Raw genomic sequence first — 18479 nt, 5'->3', positions numbered from 1 at the left:
CTCTCTCAGCTGTCTCTCCAAGGGTTGCCCATCTCGCGGCCATCGTTCGCTCAGTCAATGTTCGCTTGTCAGTACCAGTTGATATATAAACAAGTTCTCTTTTCTTCTTCTGTTTCATATCAAGTTCAAGAGTAGTCCGGCAATCCTTCTTTCAAATCACTCGATCCTGGGCAGGCCAGGACAGAGAGACCAGTCTTCACATACAATCAACCACATTCTGAGTTCAAGTCTGACTAGATCCGGCACTCGATACATCAAGCAACTGCACCATTTTCCTCTAGTTCAATTTAGCTAAGGGAAAAAAGACTCAGTACATCATTTGGAACGTACCATCTCCAACTTGGTACCACAGCACAACTAGCTCTACGAGAGCGAGCTGGATATGGAACTGGAACTGGAAATCAGAACTGACACTGGAACTGGTCGTGGAACCAGAGGAGCACTAGCTCAGGATGATTCAACTGCGGCTTGAGCTTGCATGTCGCAAGTCACTCACGCACTTACCTCGCAGGCCTCACTGCCCGGCTCAAAGCTTACCTGATCAAGAAGCAAAGGAACGGGACTATCTCGCAAGCTTCAACTTGGACACAAAATCTCGTACATACATCACCAAACATACACACCACAAAACAACCTATCAATCGCACCACCATCGACGATAGTCCTGCAGACTCGGAGAGTTGTCTTCCGAGATTTGCCTCCGACACCTTCCTTCCCAAACGACGACTCGTCCATCAATAGTCGCCACGACCATATCCTTCTTAGCGACGTCCTTGTGGTTGAATTGTACGCGACACTCCCCATCACCATCACCACAAGACCATGAATTCTCGTTACATACTCCGAGTCATCAAACTCTGGGGAAGATGGGCGAGTAGATGGGACGACGTGGTTGATACCATTGTTATCGCCAACGCTGCCATCCATTGACAAGCCAAACCGTTCGTTAGTGCAGGGAAAGCATTGGGGAGACCGCCGCTCTGCAACAACGTTGGCAATTCGTGTATGCTTGGACACGACACTGCACATCAGTCAAAAGTCAGAAGCTGCAACACCTGCTCCATCTTTTTGATCACCAGTTTAACCTTGGGAGGCCATCGCGCCGCCAGTGATCTGACAGTTGTAGGTACGGGGAGCAGGAGCAGGTGCTGAAGGTCGGGGTTATCTGTTAAGTTTCCGTCTGGCATCCCACTCAGTGGAATGCCCTCTATACCTGCTGGACCATCCAGCACTCGTACAGCCTGCCATTCCACCGAGTACGATGCCAGACAGAAAGTCAAACAGATACCCCCAACCACCAGCACGTACTTCCCGTACCTCTTCAATCTGTACTTTCCCAATCTTGGGTGTCTTTCAAGATTCCATTCAGTGAAAGACACCTCGACTTTTTCTCGGCGGCTCCTATCCTCACCAGCTCCGCCTTCCTCGCCCTCCTTCACCGCCACCACCGCTTCGATCTTTAAACTCAAATAGCAGTTGTCGTTCTGCCCTTTGGGAGCTCGGGATCATATCAACGCTTCGTGGACCGTCTAATCTTTCTCGTCGTTTTCGTTATCAGTTGTCAGACTCGAGGACATCCGCCATGCTAGTTGTGAGTGTCGTAGGATCGGCTTTCGACATTGGCAGGATTTAAAGGGGGAGAATACCCCGGAACCGTACGAAAGGTATAGAAAGTGCCACGTGACTCGTGGATTGGGCCTTCAATGTCATCAGAACTTTTCAGCGACCTTTGGGCTCGTCCCCCCTTACCGAGGAACAAATGGAATGTTGCTTTGCACATTGCCCGAAAGTTCTGAAGTGGTAATATGGTGGTAGGATCCCAGACAAGGGGGTAAGTTGTCAGTACGACGGTACCAGCTGGGGATTCCGTGATCAAGACGTAGAGCCAACTGTGTTGGATCGAAGTTGCTTTCGATCCTTCTTCTTTCTGTCAAGAATACTCACTAGTCATTATCAATCAAGAATTCGAAACACTTATCTGTTGATCGCTATCGAACTCCCTGTTGAGCAACTACTCGATTCATAACTTTTACTCGTCGTCCATGTTCAAGACTGTTCGTTACTTGCGCAATGCACAAGGGAAAAAATAATCTTGAATATGGACGATAACTAAACCTATTAATCGAGTGATTGCTTAACAGAGTGCTCAGTAACGAACAAGAGATGAGCGTAAATGCCAATGGTAGCCATGAAAACTCTCTCTAGACGGGCGGCAGTGGTACCGACATTGCGTCTCGGGAGATGAGAGTGCATTTCAGTTTTGAAAAGATTGCCGAGACGAATCACCTCCTCAACCTCAGCCACAGATTCAAAGCCAGACCGAGGACCTAGCGAACTGGGTGTCTGCATCATAAAGGACGGCACATTCACAAAACCAGTCCGAGCCGGCGATGGGGAGTATGTCTGAATGTCTGAACCCTTCCTCATCTCATGGCAGGTAGTCCTTGTAGGCGAAGAAGTCACCCAGAGCGGAAAGAGAGCAAGTCGGCTGATCGACTCGTAGACTGCCTTGCAAAAGGATCTACATCAGCACTATTCCATTCAATAGCTGAGCAGATTCACTTACCCTTCTTTGCCTTTGCCGCAGCGAGTTCTCAAATTCTTCCCCGTCTGCAGCATCGAAGATGAGGGCTTCTTGGCCACAGCTCCCATGCGAATGAGATTTTTCTTCATTCCGCTCTACATTATCTTCGTGAACTTGGGCGGAGTCGCTGTTGGTTGCTTCAATCAATTCTGTTGTTTGGAGACTGCCACTTGCAGAAAGTCGTCGGACGAGAAGCATTAGTATGTGCTGGACATCCTCCAAAGAATGGTGGGCTGAGCAGTGGGAACAGTGATTTGCCCCATAGGGTAGATTCTTTCTTCATTCATTCCTACATCTCTTCTCCGAAGACCAAAGAGCAGCTCGGATCAGCTTGATACCAAGGCAAGAAGACGTGATCTCGTGGGGGCAATTGGAGTCCACTACTATATCAGTTCCTGCTGGGGGGTGGGAAGGACCAAGAGTCAACTGTGATGGACTTCGTCACTGGCGGAGCGGACCACACAGCTCATGGGCAGTGTGTAGATACTTCAAGTCCGATTGAATACTCTGGGGAGCTGTGTCTACACTTTGAGTATCCGAATGTCTTGGGAGTTTGTTGTGTTGTCGCTGGCAATGCCCAAGGGTACTTCATGGTCGATGTGACGATGAATAGCTCAGTGATCGTGTCTGAATTCACGCAGCGGATCACAGATTGTGAATGTGTTATCTGGCTCAGAAAAGATAAGCTTGGTGTGCAAGTAGAGAGACGGAGAAGGTATATTACCTTGAGATTAGGATGGAAGGATGGCTGCTGGAGCATCACTGCAGAGATGCGCCAGTGAACTTCGTTATTTGACGGCTTGGCTTGGTAAGGGTCAGTCCCTGCTTGTTAAAGATTAGTTGCCAAGATCAATTCCACCTTGGACCAAGTTACTTACAGCTATAAATCGTCGGTATCAGAGGTTGCTGGAGAACGACAAGTCGGCTGCGAGCTATTACTTATTGAAACAGTATGTCCACTTGTCTTCAACTGCCAGCCTTGACAATTGGCGTTCACAAATAGCAGCATTGGTGAAAAATAAACTCACTATCTAGAGTGAAGTAGCCTTTGGGAGCGTGATTATTGCAGATCGCTCGATCAAGAAGGCTTGGAGCTGTTTCTGCAGCATGTTTCCCAAAGGCGAACCTCGACTTGGAAGGCCAAAACGACGACCTAGACTGCGAAAAGCGGTCAGCAGATCCATCATTGCGCTTTTATGGCACGGATATGATGCAGAAGAGGGGCGATTCACTTACTGAAGTGATTGGCAGGGTGTTGTCCGGTTCGAGGTAGGTTACCAAGGTTGCCGACCGGGGGGCCGTCGTCGATCAGAGCAACGACGAGTCCAAGAACGGATTCAAATTCTGCTAATTGCTTCCATACAATTTTACAGCTATGTATCACCATTAGCAAGCTCTCGAGATAGCTCTCGATGGATTGGACCCAAATGGTTGATGTTTGGGAAGCTTGAAAGCTACCTCGCGATGACCTCTCAACACCCCCGCCAAGTGGCGGAAGCTTTCAGGGTCAGAAAACACGAAGAGAAAGAAGGAGAGACTTAATCTACTCTCTGAATTAGCTTTGTAGCTGTGCAGAGCATTGTGTTGTGATCTAAATGATGTTGGCGATCTGATGATGAGGTGTTGAAGTGGAAAAGTTGGAGGGAAATGCGGATGAGAATTTGTTCTGACTGGGAGGAAAGGCAGAGAAGCCTCAAGTGAGTGGGCTCTAACCGCAAGTGGCTCTATGGAGGAGGCTGTCCTATGTCGGGACTGGTGTGCTCCTACCCCCGAGCGTATGGGGTGGTATCTTGGTCAGTGGCGGGGAGTCTTCGAAGAGAATGGAGATGCTGGAAGTAAAGTTGGTAAGTTCTTGTGCCTTGGAAGACTTAAAAACAGTTCGTTGGTGAAGGTCTATATTAAAGTGTGTTTCAAAGTCGTTGTGATCTTTGTTTACCGATGAAGAGTGACTCTCTTCCTTTGGCAGTATACAGTTCTGCACTTCACCGTGTTCCTCTAGACTTGCTCCAGCTCCCGTCTTCAGGCAATGATATCTGAGACATAAAAGATAGGTCAGGTTGGTCTTGAGCCGTTAAAACCCCCCCTGGCGTGCATCTGATCGACTTCACCACGATGACAGCGTTGTCCTGGAGCATGAGGATTCACTTCGAAGAAGTCCCCACACTAAGCTGCCTTTGTTGTACTTGATATCTCAGTGCATCTATGAAATGTTTCATCGTCGGTTTTTGTTTTCACTTAAATACGTGGAGGGTCATCTCCTGATAGCCCAGATCTTGCTTGTCATTCATATTGTTCAACAGCGAGTCTTAGTCACATAAAGATGGTAGAGCCAGGAGTCCTGAAAACAACAATGTTTGACAGAAGAAGGACTGGTTGGTCTGGCCTTTGGTATAATTTATTCATTCTGGGAGAAAATGATATCAGTGGTATTAAAGATACTCGGCACCCCAAATCCTTTGGCTAACATTCAGATGTAAGACGGAATGTGGGTGAGAACATCATCCATCCCGTCTAGGCAGCGGAAAAAGTGCTTCTCTCTCAAATTCACATTGAAACACCGGCATGCACATTGGCAGATGAGTGCCTGAGTTCACGAACCTTCAATACTACACAAAGCTAGATTGTCTATGGGTGGAAGTCCGACGGACACGTCTGGGCCGCGAAGCAAGCCTCAATGCGATTCCAAGAACAACTATAACCGTGTTTCCAAAGTGATCTTGGTGTGCCTAATAGCACTATGTTCTGTTCGCACAACACTACTTTTTTCTTTTGCAACCAACTTATCTAGAAATCGACTTGAGAATAGATCCGAAGCAAGGAAAACAACCGAAAGGGCGAATTGGAGTCTTCTTGAATCAGCCGAGACCAGCAAAACAAGGCACCAAATCATCCAAAGGCATCAAAATCACCGGCGGCTGAAATTTAAGAATTAAGAGTTGCGGCTACAGTCCAGTACTTGGTTCAGTAATCAAGAGCGAGGACGATTTGGCTGTTCAAAGTATTCTCCGGTGGGTTTGCCGTTGGTTTCCCGCTGGTTTTCCGGGTAGCTTCAAGCCACACAGAGTACCAAACCTCTTAGGCTGTGTCTTGGTTTCCCGCACAGTCTAGTACTTCACATATTCTTGGCTCTCCAGACTGTATACTCCGCATTCTATACTCCACGTTCTCCAGGTTTTCATTTCATTAGACTGATCAGGTCAGGTCTCGCCAACGCCCGCAGAACCTCATGGGATGAACAGAATGTCTCAAAACAGCATATAAGGACTTGCAAATGCCACTTTCCAAAAAGCTCATCACTTCAATATTCGAATTTGATTTCTTCAGTACTCAGGAGCTTCCCTACTCAGACATACAACTCCACCAAGATGTCTTTCAAAGATCCCGAAAATCCACAACATGTAGAGACTCAAATCCACAGCATCATCACAGAGAAAGGCCAACCCGCGGCCAAAGCCAATGCCGCAGCCCGCGAACTCGCCACTGATGAGAAGTCCATGACAACCATGCAAGCTGTTCGCGCAAACCCAGCAGCTATCTGTTGGTCCCTCGTCATCTCCACCTGTGTGATCATGGAGGGCTTCGACACCGCTCTTCTCGGCAACTTCTGGGCCTATCCCTCCTTCCAACGCAAGTTTGGGAACTTCGTTGGAGTCACAGCTACAACGAAAAGTGGATACCAGGTTCCAGCCTCCTGGCAGACTGGTCTCGGTCAGGCATCTGGAGTCGGAGCTTTCTTTGGTGCCATCTTCAACGGCTGGCTTGTCAACAGATTTGGACCTCGAATGGTCTTGATCGGCTCACTCTTCTCCCTATATGCATTCCTATTCATCACTTTCTTTGCACCAGATAGCCCGACTCTCTTGGTTGGACAACTTCTCTGCGGTCTACCTTGGGGCGTCTTTGCAACCACGGCTCCAGCTTATGCTTCTGAGGTCTTGCCACTGCATCTCAGAGTCTATATGACTTCCTACACAAATATGTGCTGGATTATTGGGCAGCTCATTGCTGGAGGCGTCCTTCGTGGGCTTGTATCTCGTGAGGACAGCTGGGGCTACCGCATTCCATTCGCTCTCCAATGGCTCTGGCCCATTTTTCTTATTCCTGCTATTTACATTGCCCCGGAATCACCATGGTTTCTCGTCCGTCAAGATCGCCTTGATGAGGCAGAGAAATCCATTAGACGGCTCCAGAGCTCCTCCTCTCGACAAGATCCCCAAAACACGCTTGCTGCCATTATTTACACCAACAACCTTGAGCAACAGCTTTCAGTCGGTACAACATATTGGGATTGCTTCAAGGGGTTCGAACTTCGAAGAACAGAGATCGCCTGTATGGTGTTTGCTGGACAGCTCGTCTGTGGATCTGTATTTGCATATGCGTCGACGTACTTCTTCGAACAAGTCGGCCTCACTTCGAAGCAGGCGTACTCCCTTGGAGTCAGCGCAAACGGACTTGCACTATTCGCTTGCTTGTGCAACTGGTTCCTCCTCATGCCATACGTTGGCCGCCGAACCATCTACGTTTGGGGGATGGGAGCGATGACTATTGAACTTTTCCCCATTGGCATTCTGAATGTCTGGACGCACAAACCATCGGTCGCTTGGGCTCAAGCAATCTTGACAATGGTGTGGACCGTCACTTTTCAGCTGTCTGCGGGTCAGCTTGGCTGGGCACTTCCTGCAGAGATCGGATCCTCTCGCCTTCGGACAAAGACTATCGTTCTTGGGAGAAACTCTTACTACATCTGCGCTGTTATCGGTGGTACTCTGCAGAACTACATGATGAATCCGACAGCTTGGAACATAAAGGGCTACACGGGATTCTTCTGGGGCAGTTTTGCGTTGATGACATTCATCTGAGCATATTTCAGGCTACCTGAGACCAAGGACCGAACTTTCCACGAGGTAAGTATATGGAATCCGAAATTTTCATTACCGTCAGCATTCTCCGTTCCAGAGCGAAAGCTAACTTGTTCTCCTATTACAGCTTGATCTCCTCTTCGCCAAGAAAGTGCCGGCAAGGCAGTTCGCATCAACCAACCTCGAGACCGTCAGCGACACCGAGGTTGAGGATCTTACTGAGAAATACGCAGATACTGGGAGCCGTCGGGTGTCTGTTTTTGGCTCCAGCCGCCCCTAAGGCTGCCTACAGACTGCAGCATTGATCTTGATTTGTTAGAAGAAGCTTTTCAGGTACTCACGTATGTTCTATCTGCTGGGTTTCTAGGTCTTCCGCTTGTTACGTACAGTTGACCTTGTTTCCTGGCTGTGATGATTGCCTGTTGAAATCACTCGCTTATTTTCAAATTTTCGGCTGGAAAGCAAACAGTGAGCAACGATATTTTGTACTTATCGCTGAGATTCAATGCAAAGATATCATATCAAATTCCAAGCATATTTTGTCGCACAGATGGGAGGGCAGCTTTGTGACAAGTTGTCCCAATGTATATCCAGCATAATAACACGCATCATAAAGGTGAAGAAGTCCAATCCAACGCCCATTTTGAGAAATCTTGAAGATGAATGTCCAAAATTGTAGATGGTATTTGTTGAACTCTGGAAGATCAAAATTCCTTGCTTAGTCGCTGGGAATGTCAACATCTAAAATGTATTTATGGCTACTAGCCGAATCCGACGAAGCACTTAGCTCAAATTTGTGCGGGGAACTTCCTCATCAACTTCAACCTGAACATACCTCTGATCGTTATCTTGCCCAACACCAAATACTACCCACCGACAATATTCATCTCCATATGGACCCAGATGTGGTGTAGGACGTCGCATGATCACAGACTTTCCACAGTCCAATGCGGCCTCGGACAGCGTGCTCAACATGCCGGTAAGCTCCTTTGGACCTCCCGCCACATCGTCAATACTAGAGTTCCGATCATTGATACCTCATAAGACAGCGCCAGCGGCGCTGTGTCGTACCAGGTAATGCTCATAACACAGCCTGCGGATTCTGCACCCGCAATAAACATGAATGTTCTCTGGCAACAAGTGCATCTTCACAGACCTCACCATCTGTCGCGCGCACAAGCGAGCAGCAGCACGAGACCAATACAAGTATCGCATCCTTGCCATCGTCCAGTCAATTATCAAGCCCAGACCACCATCCATCAGTCTCCGCTCAAGAACAGATACTTGCCCTACCCAGATCTTCCGGTTTGAGAATGCCACCAAAAGAAGCGTATCCGGAAATCGCTTCAAATTATTTCACTTACATTCATGATCCCTCGCATAATATCTTTCATCGGCCGAGCTTCATGGCCGATTTATCTGATGAGACTATTCCGCGACCTATCCTTCTTTGCGTTATAGCTTTGGCAGCAAGGTAAACCATCACTTTATATCATATCAGTATGATTCAAAACCAGCACTGAACGTGGAATAGGTTTTCCAACCATTCATTCTTCAGTCACAGCTCTCCACGGTCTCGAGGTAGAGTTTATGCTAGAGAAGCAGAGAGGCAATTAGAGCTGCATAATTTCTCCCTCGTGACGCTCCAGATAACATTACTACTTGGCGCATTTTACGGCACTGAGGGTGATTCCAAGCACGAGAGTCTTTACTACTCTATAGCCTGTCGGATAGGTAGTCTGTTGAATCTACCCAACTCCGCCTTTGACTCTCCACTATCTCGAGAGCTTGGGATTCGCAGTGAGTTAAAAACACCTCTGAGTTCAAAGTATGAAGAGTTGACAATATAACAGTCTGGTGGACCCTTGACATCGTCGATGTCTGGTCATCCAACAGTCTCCAACTGCCTCGCCTTCTCAGCCCCAGAACAGATATTCCCTATCCAACCAGCGAGCGAGCCTTCTTCCAAATGCGTCGCTCCCACACCTACCTCCAATACTCGCATCCCGAGTCGCCAGACGAAAGCTCAACCTCGGTCCTCGTTCAGAAAATCAGACTCAATCCAATCCTCTCTCAAATCGCACAGCTGAACAGACATCTAGCCGAGAACACATTATCCCTCCACGAAACTCACGCTGCTACCGAAGCTCTTGCTTTGAGACTGGAAGAGTGGCGTCAACAACTTCCGGAATCATTGACTAACACGCTGGAGAATCTGTTTGCTCAAAGTGCGTCTGGTTCTGGAGGAGTTTTTGTAGCGCTTCATATAGGCTACTACCACTTCTCACAGCTGTTGTATTTTTACTATCTCCATCAATCTGTGTCCAGCTATCCGGTTACCGAGTCAAATGAATTTGCTGGGCGGTGTCGTGAGAGCTCGACGGCCTTTTGTGAGCTACTTTTTGCGGCTCAAGCCCTTCCAGGTGCGGAAGTATACGTACGTGGGTTGTGTTTCAATCCTTTTCGATCTGCGCCTGGAAAAAATCTTCTCGTCAGTCAGTTTCATCTCTAACAAGTCAATTATACAGTACTCAATGGTCGGTCACGCCCTCGTAATATCCTCCACCGTCCAACTCCACATCCTACTCTTCACCGACGACCCCTCAGAATCCTACTCCGCGCGTCAACGCCTCGAAAAGAACTTCGTCATCCTCAGCAAACTCCAAAGACTCTGGCGCACCATCGATCACTCTTTCGCGCGTCTGCGCGAGTTCCATGACGCATGCATGCGGACTAAAGCCGACTCTGAGGATCCAAGTACCACGTTTCGCATGGATAAGTGGATGATTCAGTTCTTGATGGAGTATTCGAAACCGTTGGAGCAGAGGGCAGACCTGGAGTATCGATCGCCAGATAGTTCGGGGAGTCAGTTTTATGAGTCGGATACGGTGGTGAGGGGGTATGAGTCTGAATTTAGGCAGTGGACGTCGACGGAGCTGGGGATTGATTTTGATGGCGCTTGGGATTAATGTGGTGACTTAGGGGAGGTATTTTACGGTAACGATTGGGTATCAGTCTCTGGTTCTGTGGCAAACCCGCACAAAGAGCTGGATAACTTGAGAAAAGTGTGGAGGAGAATATTCCCCAGGATAGGTTTTAGTCTCGTAGTAATGTACTCGAGCAGAGTCTACAAAGAAAACATAAACAATCAAGGTCCAGATGTAATATTCTCACTATAATTCTGGGCCTGAGCTTTCAATGACAAGCACAATTCCCCACGACAGCCATATTACCAGATACTGCATAATATTACACTGTTGAGTTTCCCTGCCCGCATGCTTTCATTTTCCGCTGCTATCACATAGTCAAATCCAGCCTGACGGAACCCGCACCGCCACCAATGCGGGGTGTGACAGGAGGATATCCGTCAGTGAGAGCACCACTTCAGGTCAACTAATCCACTAACGATGCATTCCCCTCTCAGCCCCAATCCCCTGAGCCTAATTCACAACCGCCAAGTTCCTAAACCGAAGCCACATCCGTTAAAGCGGGGTATTGTAAGTAGAGACACCCGGGAAACTAAAAGCTGTTTTCCTGCCTGTTTTCCGCTTCTAAACGATTAGTGATCAACAGAAGTGTTCTTCCCACCAACGAAATCTTGAGGGGAGGAGTCTAACGATCTCAATGAAGAAAATCTCGCCGTATGAGGTTGAGGTAAGGTTCTTACACCCGCGAAACTAAATAGCCAGTTTCTTCCTTTTCCCGTCTTCTCTACTTCCCTAAGCACTAGCTTCCCCTCTCATATTCGCAGGGCACTTTATCTTCCTTTCATTTCCGTTATTTCATCTACTGCTCCTGTTCTCAAAAATCCTACATTTCTTTCTTACAAGATACTTAGAGTCAACATGTGGAAATTCATTCGAGACTCGTTTCTGCTATTTGCTTTCACAGCTGGCACGTCAAGAGCAGTCAATAATGGACTGGCGAGAACACCACCACTTGGTTGGAATAACTGGAACAGTCTAGGCTGTGATGTTTCTGAGGATCTATTACTCGAAACAGCGTCTCAGCTGGTCAGTCTGGGACTCATGGTAAGTGAAAAGACTTTTCCTATCTCTTCTTCGCTGTACATCTTAAGATATTCTCAAAACGCTTCTCAATTCTCCCAAAACATTCTTACAGGAAGCAACTACTAACTCTCCTATCCCACCCAGGACGTCGGCTACAAATACACCGTCCTCGACGACTGCTGGTCCGACGGGCGCGACTCCAACGGCCGGCTCAAAGTCGACCTCTCCCGCTTCCCCAACGGCATGTCCTCCGTCTCATCAAGAATCCACTCCCACGGCCTCCTCTTCGGTATGTACTCCAGCGCCGGACACATGACCTGCGCGCGAGGCGAAGGCTCCCTTGACCACGAAACCGAAGACGCCCAATCCTTCGCCGACTTTTCAATAGACTACCTGAAAAACGACAACTGCTACTCCCAAGGCCGAGCCGGCTCTGCGCAGGCCTCGTTCACGAGGTACGACGCTATGGCGAAGGCGCTAAATAGGACTGGTAGACCCATTGTGTATAGTCTTTGTAATTGGGGAGAGGATTTCGTTATGAGTTGGGGTGTGTCGATTGCCAACTCGTGGCGGATTAGTGGTGATATTTATGACTCCTTTTCTCGGCCCGACGATCGCTGTTCTTGTACTGAGAACGACCCTTCCAGTCCATGGTGTGTCTCGCCTGGTGCGCACTGCTCCGTCTTAACCATCCTGAAAAAAATTGCACCGTACGCAGACCGTGGTCAGCCTGGAGGCTGGCAGGATTTGGATGCGCTGGAGGTTGGACTGGGAGGTATGACTGATGAGGAGTATAAAGCGCACTTCTCGTTGTGGGCAGCTCTCAAATCGCCATTGCTCATTGGTGCTGATCTACGGATCTTATCTCCTGAAGCGCTGACGATCCTCAATAATCCCGCGATTCTGGCGATCAGTCAGGATCCCCTTGGTGTACCAGCTACTCGAGTTGAGCGCAACGTCAATGTACCGAAAGACCGTTATGGGATCGGAGAGACGCATGTTTGGTCCGGGCCACTGGCGGGTGGTGACCAAGTTCTCATCTTTCTCAATGCAGCGGATGAAGACCTGGAAATGGTCGCTTACCTCGAAGACGTCTTTGTAGGTCAAGGACCTTCATGCTCAGCGCCGCAATGTAACCAGGACTGGGTCGTTCATGACTTGTGGGGGTCGCGGATGGACAATAGTGTGGCGAGTGAGTTGCTGGAGAAATCTAAGTCTGGTGAAGACGCTGCTCGGATTCTTCAGAATGCAGATCACTATAATGCTAGCTCACTGTCATACAAGGAGGGCTTAGAGCAGCAAGATAAACGCTTATTGGGAACCAAAGTCGATGAGATTCCTGCACGGGGTTCTCTGAAGGTCAAGGTAAAGCGGCATTCTGCGAAGGTTTACCGCTTGAGACCAAAATCAGGTATATCTGGGAAGCGATACAGTCACTTTAAGGACGAACTGTAAATAATGAGATCGAGTCTGTACGAACCGGAAAGTGTACAGTCTTTGAGCTTGAAACATAGAGCTGATTATTCGGAAACTTGGGTCAGGATCTCCAGGTCAACATTCATGAGTCGATAGAAATGAAAAACATGTATACGAAGAATTAACTACATGGACCAGAAGCGCAACAGTGAACTAACCGACTTCTTCCTATGTCTTTTTGACCCCGGGAAAAAGTCCAGCTAAGCGAGCTCTCTCATACTTGTAAAACCCCCACAAAACCACCCGTATCATCTTCCCACCCTTCTAGATCAACACAAATCCAGCAAAACCACCAAAACCTTAAGAAAGCTCCACAAACAGGCTTATATCCCCACAAGACATCAGCCGGAGAAAGGAGTCACCTCTCCCAAAGTCCGAGCGTAGAGACATCACGTGCGACAGTAAACAAAGCCCGTCCTTCTCCTCGTCATCCTCAAGCGAAGTCTCGAAGATCAGAAAGAGCACCATTTGCTTTTACCCCTACCATTTCAGACTACACTTACGCTAAGGCAAGGCTCACATGTCAAAAGTTGAAAGTTGAAATGTAAAAGGATGCGCTGAGTTTTATAGATCTCATGTGTGGATTTGGAGTAAGTAATCAGTTTGTTTAGAATAGCCAGATGCCTTTTTAGAGGTCTTGAGGTGATTCTAAGGAGACTTTAACGCGATTGCGGCGAGTATTCAGGTTTATATATGTATAGGAAAAACTCCAGGTTCGTTTCAATTTCCCCTTATATATCATATCCTATCCTATCATACAAATCCCCTATCTCAGCCTCACTTCCCTATTCTTCCCTCACTTCCTCTTACTCGCCTTTCCCCCCTTCGCACTACTCCCCGAAACCTTCGCCGCAACCTCACTAACAGCCTCATCCGCCTTCCTCGCCCCCTCCTTACCAACATCGACACTAGCATCCGCCCCAGCAGGCGCACTCAACGGCTTAGCCGCCATCTTAGCCGCCATCTTAGCCTCCAACTCCTCCTCATCACCACCCTGCCCAAACTCATTGACACGCGTATAATCAACCTTATACTTATAACTCTGATAAAGATAAACAAAGAAAATGACGTCGTCTCTAAGGGTGGCGAGTCGATGCAGGGTTGGCATCTTGATGGTAAATGCGAAAAGATCGTCGATGAATGTGTTGAGGAATTTATACGTCATTGCCTTGGCGGGCATGTGCGCGACGGATTTGAGGCGGTAGTTGATGTACAGGGATGGGACCATCATGAGGAATCCGTAGGCGTAGACGGACCCGACGAGGGTGGTGATGACAAATGAGTACCAGGATTTGTGGCTGTCGTATTTGAGCGAGTAGGCAGCGTAAGCGAGGAGCAAGGGGACGGCGATCATGTAGAGGTATTTGAAGGCAACTGCGTCATATTCTTTAGTTTTCTCTTCGGTCTCGGAGAGCTCGTGTTTATCTTCGAAGGCGATGCGGTAGGGGATGATGGAGTCTGGAGCGGGGCGGACGCGGACATTGACGACGGTGGTGATTTTCCAGAATTCGAGGACGATGCCCATTCCTTGGGAGAAGAGAATCATCCAGCCTAGAGATATTAGTGGAGGTTTTCAAGAAGGGGTAGGAAGAGCTTACTGGTATTGTCGTTGTTGTCTAATAAGTAGAGGAAGATGACGGCTTGCATGAAGACATTTCCGAGAATCGATCGGACAGAAATACCGACATTGTTTTTCTTGTTTCGGTAATGAGAGATATCGGATTTGAAAGCCAACATTTCGAAGATCATGTGGAAGACACTGACAATGACGGTTGTAGCAAGCAGATAGATGTTGGTATCCAGGAGGACTTCTTTGATCATCTCAAACTCACTTCCGTCACCGCCCATGGTTTGGCCTGGTATGGTTAGCGAGAAACATGTCTAAGACTGAATGAACATACCGGCTGCAGCATTTCTAGCAGTCTGCTTGACACCTTCATCAACACCAGCAATAAGACTGAACTTCCAATTGGATTGATGGTTGAGATCTATATGGATTGGAAGTCTCTTGACGGTCGAGTTGACTGGCATCATGTGTGTTCTGAGCTGCCAGAATGTATTGACAAAGAGTACAGGGTAGTACCAGCCATTTTGTCCAGACCCATCTCTAGCCCCGGAAGCTTCAAGTTGAACGTATTGGCGGACAGCTGGGTTCATAGTAGGGTAATGCATGACTCCGGAATCTGGAATGAAGGAGAGTGTGAAGTTGGGGTGGTAATGCGAGTTGATGATTGGACCAGTTGGAAGCTCTTCCTCCTCCTAGTCCTGTCAGCAATCGTCCTCCTAAAGTAACATATGAAACATACCTCTTCTGTCTCCTCAGCAGCCAAAAGATTCTTGACCTTCTTCACCTTCTTCTGTGGAATATACTGGGTCAAAGGTCGAGTGAAATGGTACGCCTTAGTGGGGTCATATCCTTGAACAACAGGGTCCAGATTTGCTCCCTCCAATGCAACATAGAAGTGTGCCCACAGAGTCCCATTATTCTGCACCTCATGCGGTACCGCAAAGCTCGTATCGATAACGCGATTCTCCTCAAAGCTTCCCAGCACAAATCCCTTCTCGTTAACCACGATCCGTTCCAGCGGAGCTTTCGAAATTGGCTCTGCGACAAATGTTGGAGAGATGACAACGGTAATATCGAGAGGGCTGTTGAGAGGCCACATGGGAGCTATACGCTGCGCAATAGGATTGTAGATGGCACCTTCATCGAGAGTATTGGGACGGTCGTTGAAGGGTGGGATTGCAGCCGTGTTGGCTGGAACAGTGATGGTTGCGCCGGAGGCATCGGTTGTTGTTACTGCTGCTGGAGCCTTTGGTCCCATTACTTTGCCCATCACGAATTGCATGCCGAAGAAGATGGCGAGCCCTTGCACGGCGGATTTGACCATGGGCTGGGATTGTCAGCCTTCATTCTTGTATCTGGATATTCTGACTTGGGGATTCGACGGCAAAGGACAACTAGAATTAAAACTTACACCCATTCCACCTTCTTGTGCTTGCGCACGCGCAGCTGGAGGAGCTGCTCCTGACATGGTGAGGTTGTCCGGAAGTATATCCTCGTAAAGTGTTTGTGGAGTAATGGTCGGAAGGCCAGGCTTTAAGTCCCTCCACGAAGTCGCAATATTTCGAGAACGGCGCTAGAATGGCGTGGACTGGACCCTCCATGTCTTGCACCAGCCAATCATTGGACACGTGTCGGCACGGCTGCGCGCGGCTGAGGGAAGCGAGAACTGGAGCAAGTGGAGGGCAAGGCGGATATCCCTTGTCAGCCAACAATACAACGCCTTCATCTTTCACTTACGTCTTATTTGATAGTGAAAATTGGATAGTCGAGAGCCTATCGTACAAGCTATCTTGAAATCCACAATTGAAGCATTTAATACTCATTAATCTTCGAAAGCTTCACTCTCAGCAGTGTCTCACCGAGTTCGGGCACTCAAGTTCGGGTATTGACCCCTCTTGGCTTTCACAACTTCTTGAGTCACACACACAAAAGTCCGTAATTTGAATTGGATCTGTAAGAAATAAATACCTGTTCGTGGCTTGTCTTCTTATCGAAACCTTCTTTTCATTCTTCAAGTTCAATAGAAAGAATAGACTCATTTCTCTTTTAGGAAACTTCAAGTCAATTGTTGGATTGTCACCGCTTTCCGCTTCCGGCATTGAATCCCAACATCTACATCACAACATAAGCTATTTAATACCAAGTCAAACATCAAATCCAACACGCAACCCTTTGAGCCGCAACCAGTCCAAAGTATCAGACTCACCACCATCATGGCTTCAGGCGGCGGCTCTCCCGCCCTCTCAGGCACCGGAACTCCCATACCACCATCAACCTCAGGAACCGACTCACCAAACCCACATAACCTATTCAAGATCAACCCAGCCAACATCCTGTCAACCACAAATAATGAGACTGTAGCTCCAACTTCCGATGGTGTTCCAAAGACGAAGATCTGCGTATTCTGTGGTGCTTCACCGGGAAAGTCGCCGGCGCATATGGTATGTACTTTCTTCAAATATTCCAATTATGTCTATCCCTAAGCTTAAAACCCTCATTTGTATTTTCACATCCCAATGCCGAGAACTGAGAGACCAAAATTTCAAAAAGATACAGCTTCAGCCTTCTCATCATATAACACCACTTCCAAAGCCATCTTACACCCCAACTTACTTTGTGGCAATAAGCTAACCACCCAACCAACAGGAAGCTGCCCGTTCCCTAGCTCGCGTCTTCCATGAGAACAACATCTCTCTAGTCTACGGTGGCGGAACAGTTGGTCTTATGGGCGAAGTAGCACGCACGCTCGTTTCCCTCTCAGGTCCAGCTTCAGTCCACGGTATCATTCCCGCTCCTCTGATTAAGGTATGCCTTCACCCACTTTCCCTATCATCTTTACCTTCTACAAATCGAACCCACATTCCCTTCCTCCTTTTAAATCATGTTCCATTCAAGAGAGCAGATATTCTCTCTGTGCTATAATCAAAAACATACATTGACGCTCCACCCACTCACAGTACGAACGCGGCCCCAACAGCACCCCCCAAGAAACCACCAACGGCAGCATCCCCTCCCCGACCCTCTACGGCCACACCACCGTCGTCAAAGACATGCACACACGCAAACAACTCATGGCCCTGGAAGTTCTCTCCGGCGGGCCCGGCAGCGGCTTCATCGCCCTCTCCGGCGGGTACGGCACCCTCGAGGAGCTCATGGAAGTCGTAACCTGGAACCAGCTCGGGATCCACGACCGGGGCGTTGTAGCGCTCAATATCGAGAAGTATTGGGATGGCTTGCTGGCTTGGGTGAGGAATAGTGTTGAGGCTGGGTTTGTGGGCCAGTCGAATGTGGGGATTATTAGGGAGGCGGGGACGCCGGAGGAGGCGGTTAGGTGTTTGAGGGAGTATAGGAATTCGGAGGGGAGGTTTAGGTTGAGGTGGGGTGAGGAGTAGGGGACTGCGGGGTGGACAGGAAGAGTAGATTGTTCTCATTGTCTAGCTCTGTTCGGTGACTTTGAAATATCGGGTTCAGATATAGAACTACAAACCCCGGAAATGGAATGGAAGACGGGCGGGAGAAATATGGAGTAGACGAAAACCGCGGCGTTGGCAGACGGGGACATAACATTTCCACATTTTGCTGCCTTGATTAGCTTTTTTTTTTTGCACCCTTGCTATATAGCTAGCTATCTATTCGCTTCAGCCGACTTTGTCTTACTTTACATGGACACATAAGATAGACCGCCAGTACACGGACAGCGTTGGACAGAAAATGTACGGACAAACAGGTAGTGGGCATTGCAATTATGACAGACTAAACCAAAAAATATATCACATATTTACTACAGTACTTGTCTTCGCCTGCTTCGTGTCTATGAATGAGATAGGGTGCTGATTCGAGACACATAAAGTCACGAAATGAGCCTGGTCCTTGGTTTTCAAAATAAGATATCAAATGTTGAGATCCGCAAAGTCCCGAAGCGAGCATGGTACTTGTGTTTTCAAAATAATATATCAAATATTAAGATCTACAAAGTCACAAAA

The 18479-nt window shown here is 48.2% G+C and overlaps 7 protein-coding genes across 8 annotated transcripts; 4 read left to right on the top strand and 3 right to left on the bottom strand.

Annotated features, from left to right (window-relative positions):
• Positions 1–606: 606 nt before the first annotated feature.
• Positions 607–927, bottom strand: ONS95_012901 (uncharacterized protein; the record flags this gene model as incomplete). The annotated part of the gene is made up of 1 exon (XM_058506520.1): positions 607–927. One exon carries the CDS (start codon positions 925–927, stop codon positions 607–609), a length of 321 nt encoding a protein of 106 aa, XP_058357249.1.
• Positions 928–2118: 1191 nt separating this feature from the next.
• Positions 2119–2782, bottom strand: ONS95_012900 (uncharacterized protein; the record flags this gene model as incomplete). Its single annotated transcript, XM_058506519.1, has 2 exons — positions 2119–2508; positions 2567–2782. The coding sequence occupies 2 exons, from the start codon at positions 2780–2782 to the stop codon at positions 2119–2121; spliced, it is 606 nt and encodes a 201-aa protein (XP_058357248.1).
• A 2433-nt stretch (positions 2783–5215) lies between these two features.
• ONS95_012899 (uncharacterized protein) lies at positions 5216–8000 on the top strand. Its single transcript, XM_058506518.1, has 2 exons — positions 5216–7488; positions 7571–8000. Exon 1 carries the CDS (start codon positions 5950–5952, stop codon positions 7441–7443), a length of 1494 nt encoding a protein of 497 aa, XP_058357247.1. The 5' UTR covers positions 5216–5949; the 3' UTR covers positions 7444–7488; positions 7571–8000.
• A 251-nt stretch (positions 8001–8251) lies between these two features.
• ONS95_012898 (uncharacterized protein) lies at positions 8252–10696 on the top strand. Of its 2 annotated transcripts, XM_058506516.1 has the most exons (5): positions 8252–8422; positions 8489–8917; positions 8978–9243; positions 9297–9880; positions 9972–10696. In XM_058506516.1, exons 1-5 carry the CDS (start codon positions 8391–8393, stop codon positions 10410–10412), a joined length of 1752 nt encoding a protein of 583 aa, XP_058357245.1. In that variant the 5' UTR covers positions 8252–8390; the 3' UTR covers positions 10413–10696. The 2 variants fall into 2 exon arrangements, with proteins under 2 accessions (XP_058357245.1, XP_058357246.1); XM_058506517.1 differs by having other exon boundaries at positions 9297–10696.
• A 173-nt stretch (positions 10697–10869) lies between these two features.
• ONS95_012897 (uncharacterized protein) lies at positions 10870–13048 on the top strand. The gene is made up of 4 exons (XM_058506515.1): positions 10870–10940; positions 11007–11097; positions 11282–11474; positions 11598–13048. Exons 2-4 carry the CDS (start codon positions 11087–11089, stop codon positions 12906–12908), a joined length of 1515 nt encoding a protein of 504 aa, XP_058357244.1. The 5' UTR covers positions 10870–10940; positions 11007–11086; the 3' UTR covers positions 12909–13048.
• A 342-nt stretch (positions 13049–13390) lies between these two features.
• On the bottom strand, positions 13391–16021 carry ONS95_012896 (uncharacterized protein). Its single transcript, XM_058506514.1, has 5 exons — positions 15908–16021; positions 15236–15823; positions 14831–15188; positions 14528–14785; positions 13391–14480 (listed from the first exon to the last, which is right to left on the bottom strand). Exons 1-5 carry the CDS (start codon positions 15962–15964, stop codon positions 13726–13728), a joined length of 2016 nt encoding a protein of 671 aa, XP_058357243.1. The 5' UTR covers positions 15965–16021; the 3' UTR covers positions 13391–13725.
• Positions 16022–16216: 195 nt separating this feature from the next.
• Positions 16217–18278, top strand: ONS95_012895 (uncharacterized protein). Its single transcript, XM_058506513.1, has 4 exons — positions 16217–16466; positions 16547–16937; positions 17143–17301; positions 17454–18278. Exons 2-4 carry the CDS (start codon positions 16710–16712, stop codon positions 17886–17888), a joined length of 822 nt encoding a protein of 273 aa, XP_058357242.1. The 5' UTR covers positions 16217–16466; positions 16547–16709; the 3' UTR covers positions 17889–18278.
• Positions 18279–18479: the final 201 nt, after the last annotated feature.

Source organism: Cadophora gregata (assembly GCF_030347475.1).
Source record: "Cadophora gregata isolate MNR1 chromosome Unknown scaffold_7, whole genome shotgun sequence".
NCBI classification, from domain to species: domain Eukaryota; kingdom Fungi; phylum Ascomycota; class Leotiomycetes; order Helotiales; family Ploettnerulaceae; genus Cadophora; species Cadophora gregata.
The sequence above is the reverse complement of the archived record's forward strand: the minus strand, read 5'-3'. Positions and strand labels throughout refer to the sequence as shown.

Bases quoted from the DNA above. Each gene is read 5' to 3' on its own strand.
- ONS95_012897 (XM_058506515.1), top strand. The intron at 11,475-11,597 runs GTAAGTGAAAAG...TATCCCACCCAG, and splicing joins TGGTCAGTCTGGGACTCATG to GACGTCGGCTACAAATACAC.
- ONS95_012895 (XM_058506513.1), top strand. From the start codon at position 16,710: ATGGCTTCAGGCGGCGGCTCTCCCGCCCTCTCAGGCACCGGAACTCCC. The intron at 16,938-17,142 runs GTATGTACTTTC...CCCAACCAACAG, and splicing joins GAAAGTCGCCGGCGCATATG to GAAGCTGCCCGTTCCCTAGC. The intron at 17,302-17,453 runs GTATGCCTTCAC...ACCCACTCACAG, and splicing joins TTCCCGCTCCTCTGATTAAG to TACGAACGCGGCCCCAACAG.
- ONS95_012896 (XM_058506514.1), bottom strand. From the start codon at position 15,964: ATGTCAGGAGCAGCTCCTCCAGCTGCGCGTGCGCAAGCACAAGAAGGT. The intron at 15,824-15,907 runs GTAAGTTTTAAT...TGACAATCCCAG, and splicing joins CACAAGAAGGTGGAATGGGT to CCCATGGTCAAATCCGCCGT. The intron at 14,481-14,527 runs GTAAGCTCTTCC...TAATATCTCTAG, and splicing joins AGACAACAACGACAATACCA to GCTGGATGATTCTCTTCTCC.
- ONS95_012898 (XM_058506516.1), top strand. From the start codon at position 8,391: ATGCGGCCTCGGACAGCGTGCTCAACATGCCG. The intron at 9,244-9,296 runs GTGAGTTAAAAA...ACAATATAACAG, and splicing joins TCGAGAGCTTGGGATTCGCA to TCTGGTGGACCCTTGACATC. The intron at 9,881-9,971 runs GTACGTGGGTTG...TCAATTATACAG, and splicing joins TTCCAGGTGCGGAAGTATAC to TACTCAATGGTCGGTCACGC.
- ONS95_012899 (XM_058506518.1), top strand. From the start codon at position 5,950: ATGTCTTTCAAAGATCCCGAAAATCCACAACATGTAGAGACTCAAATC.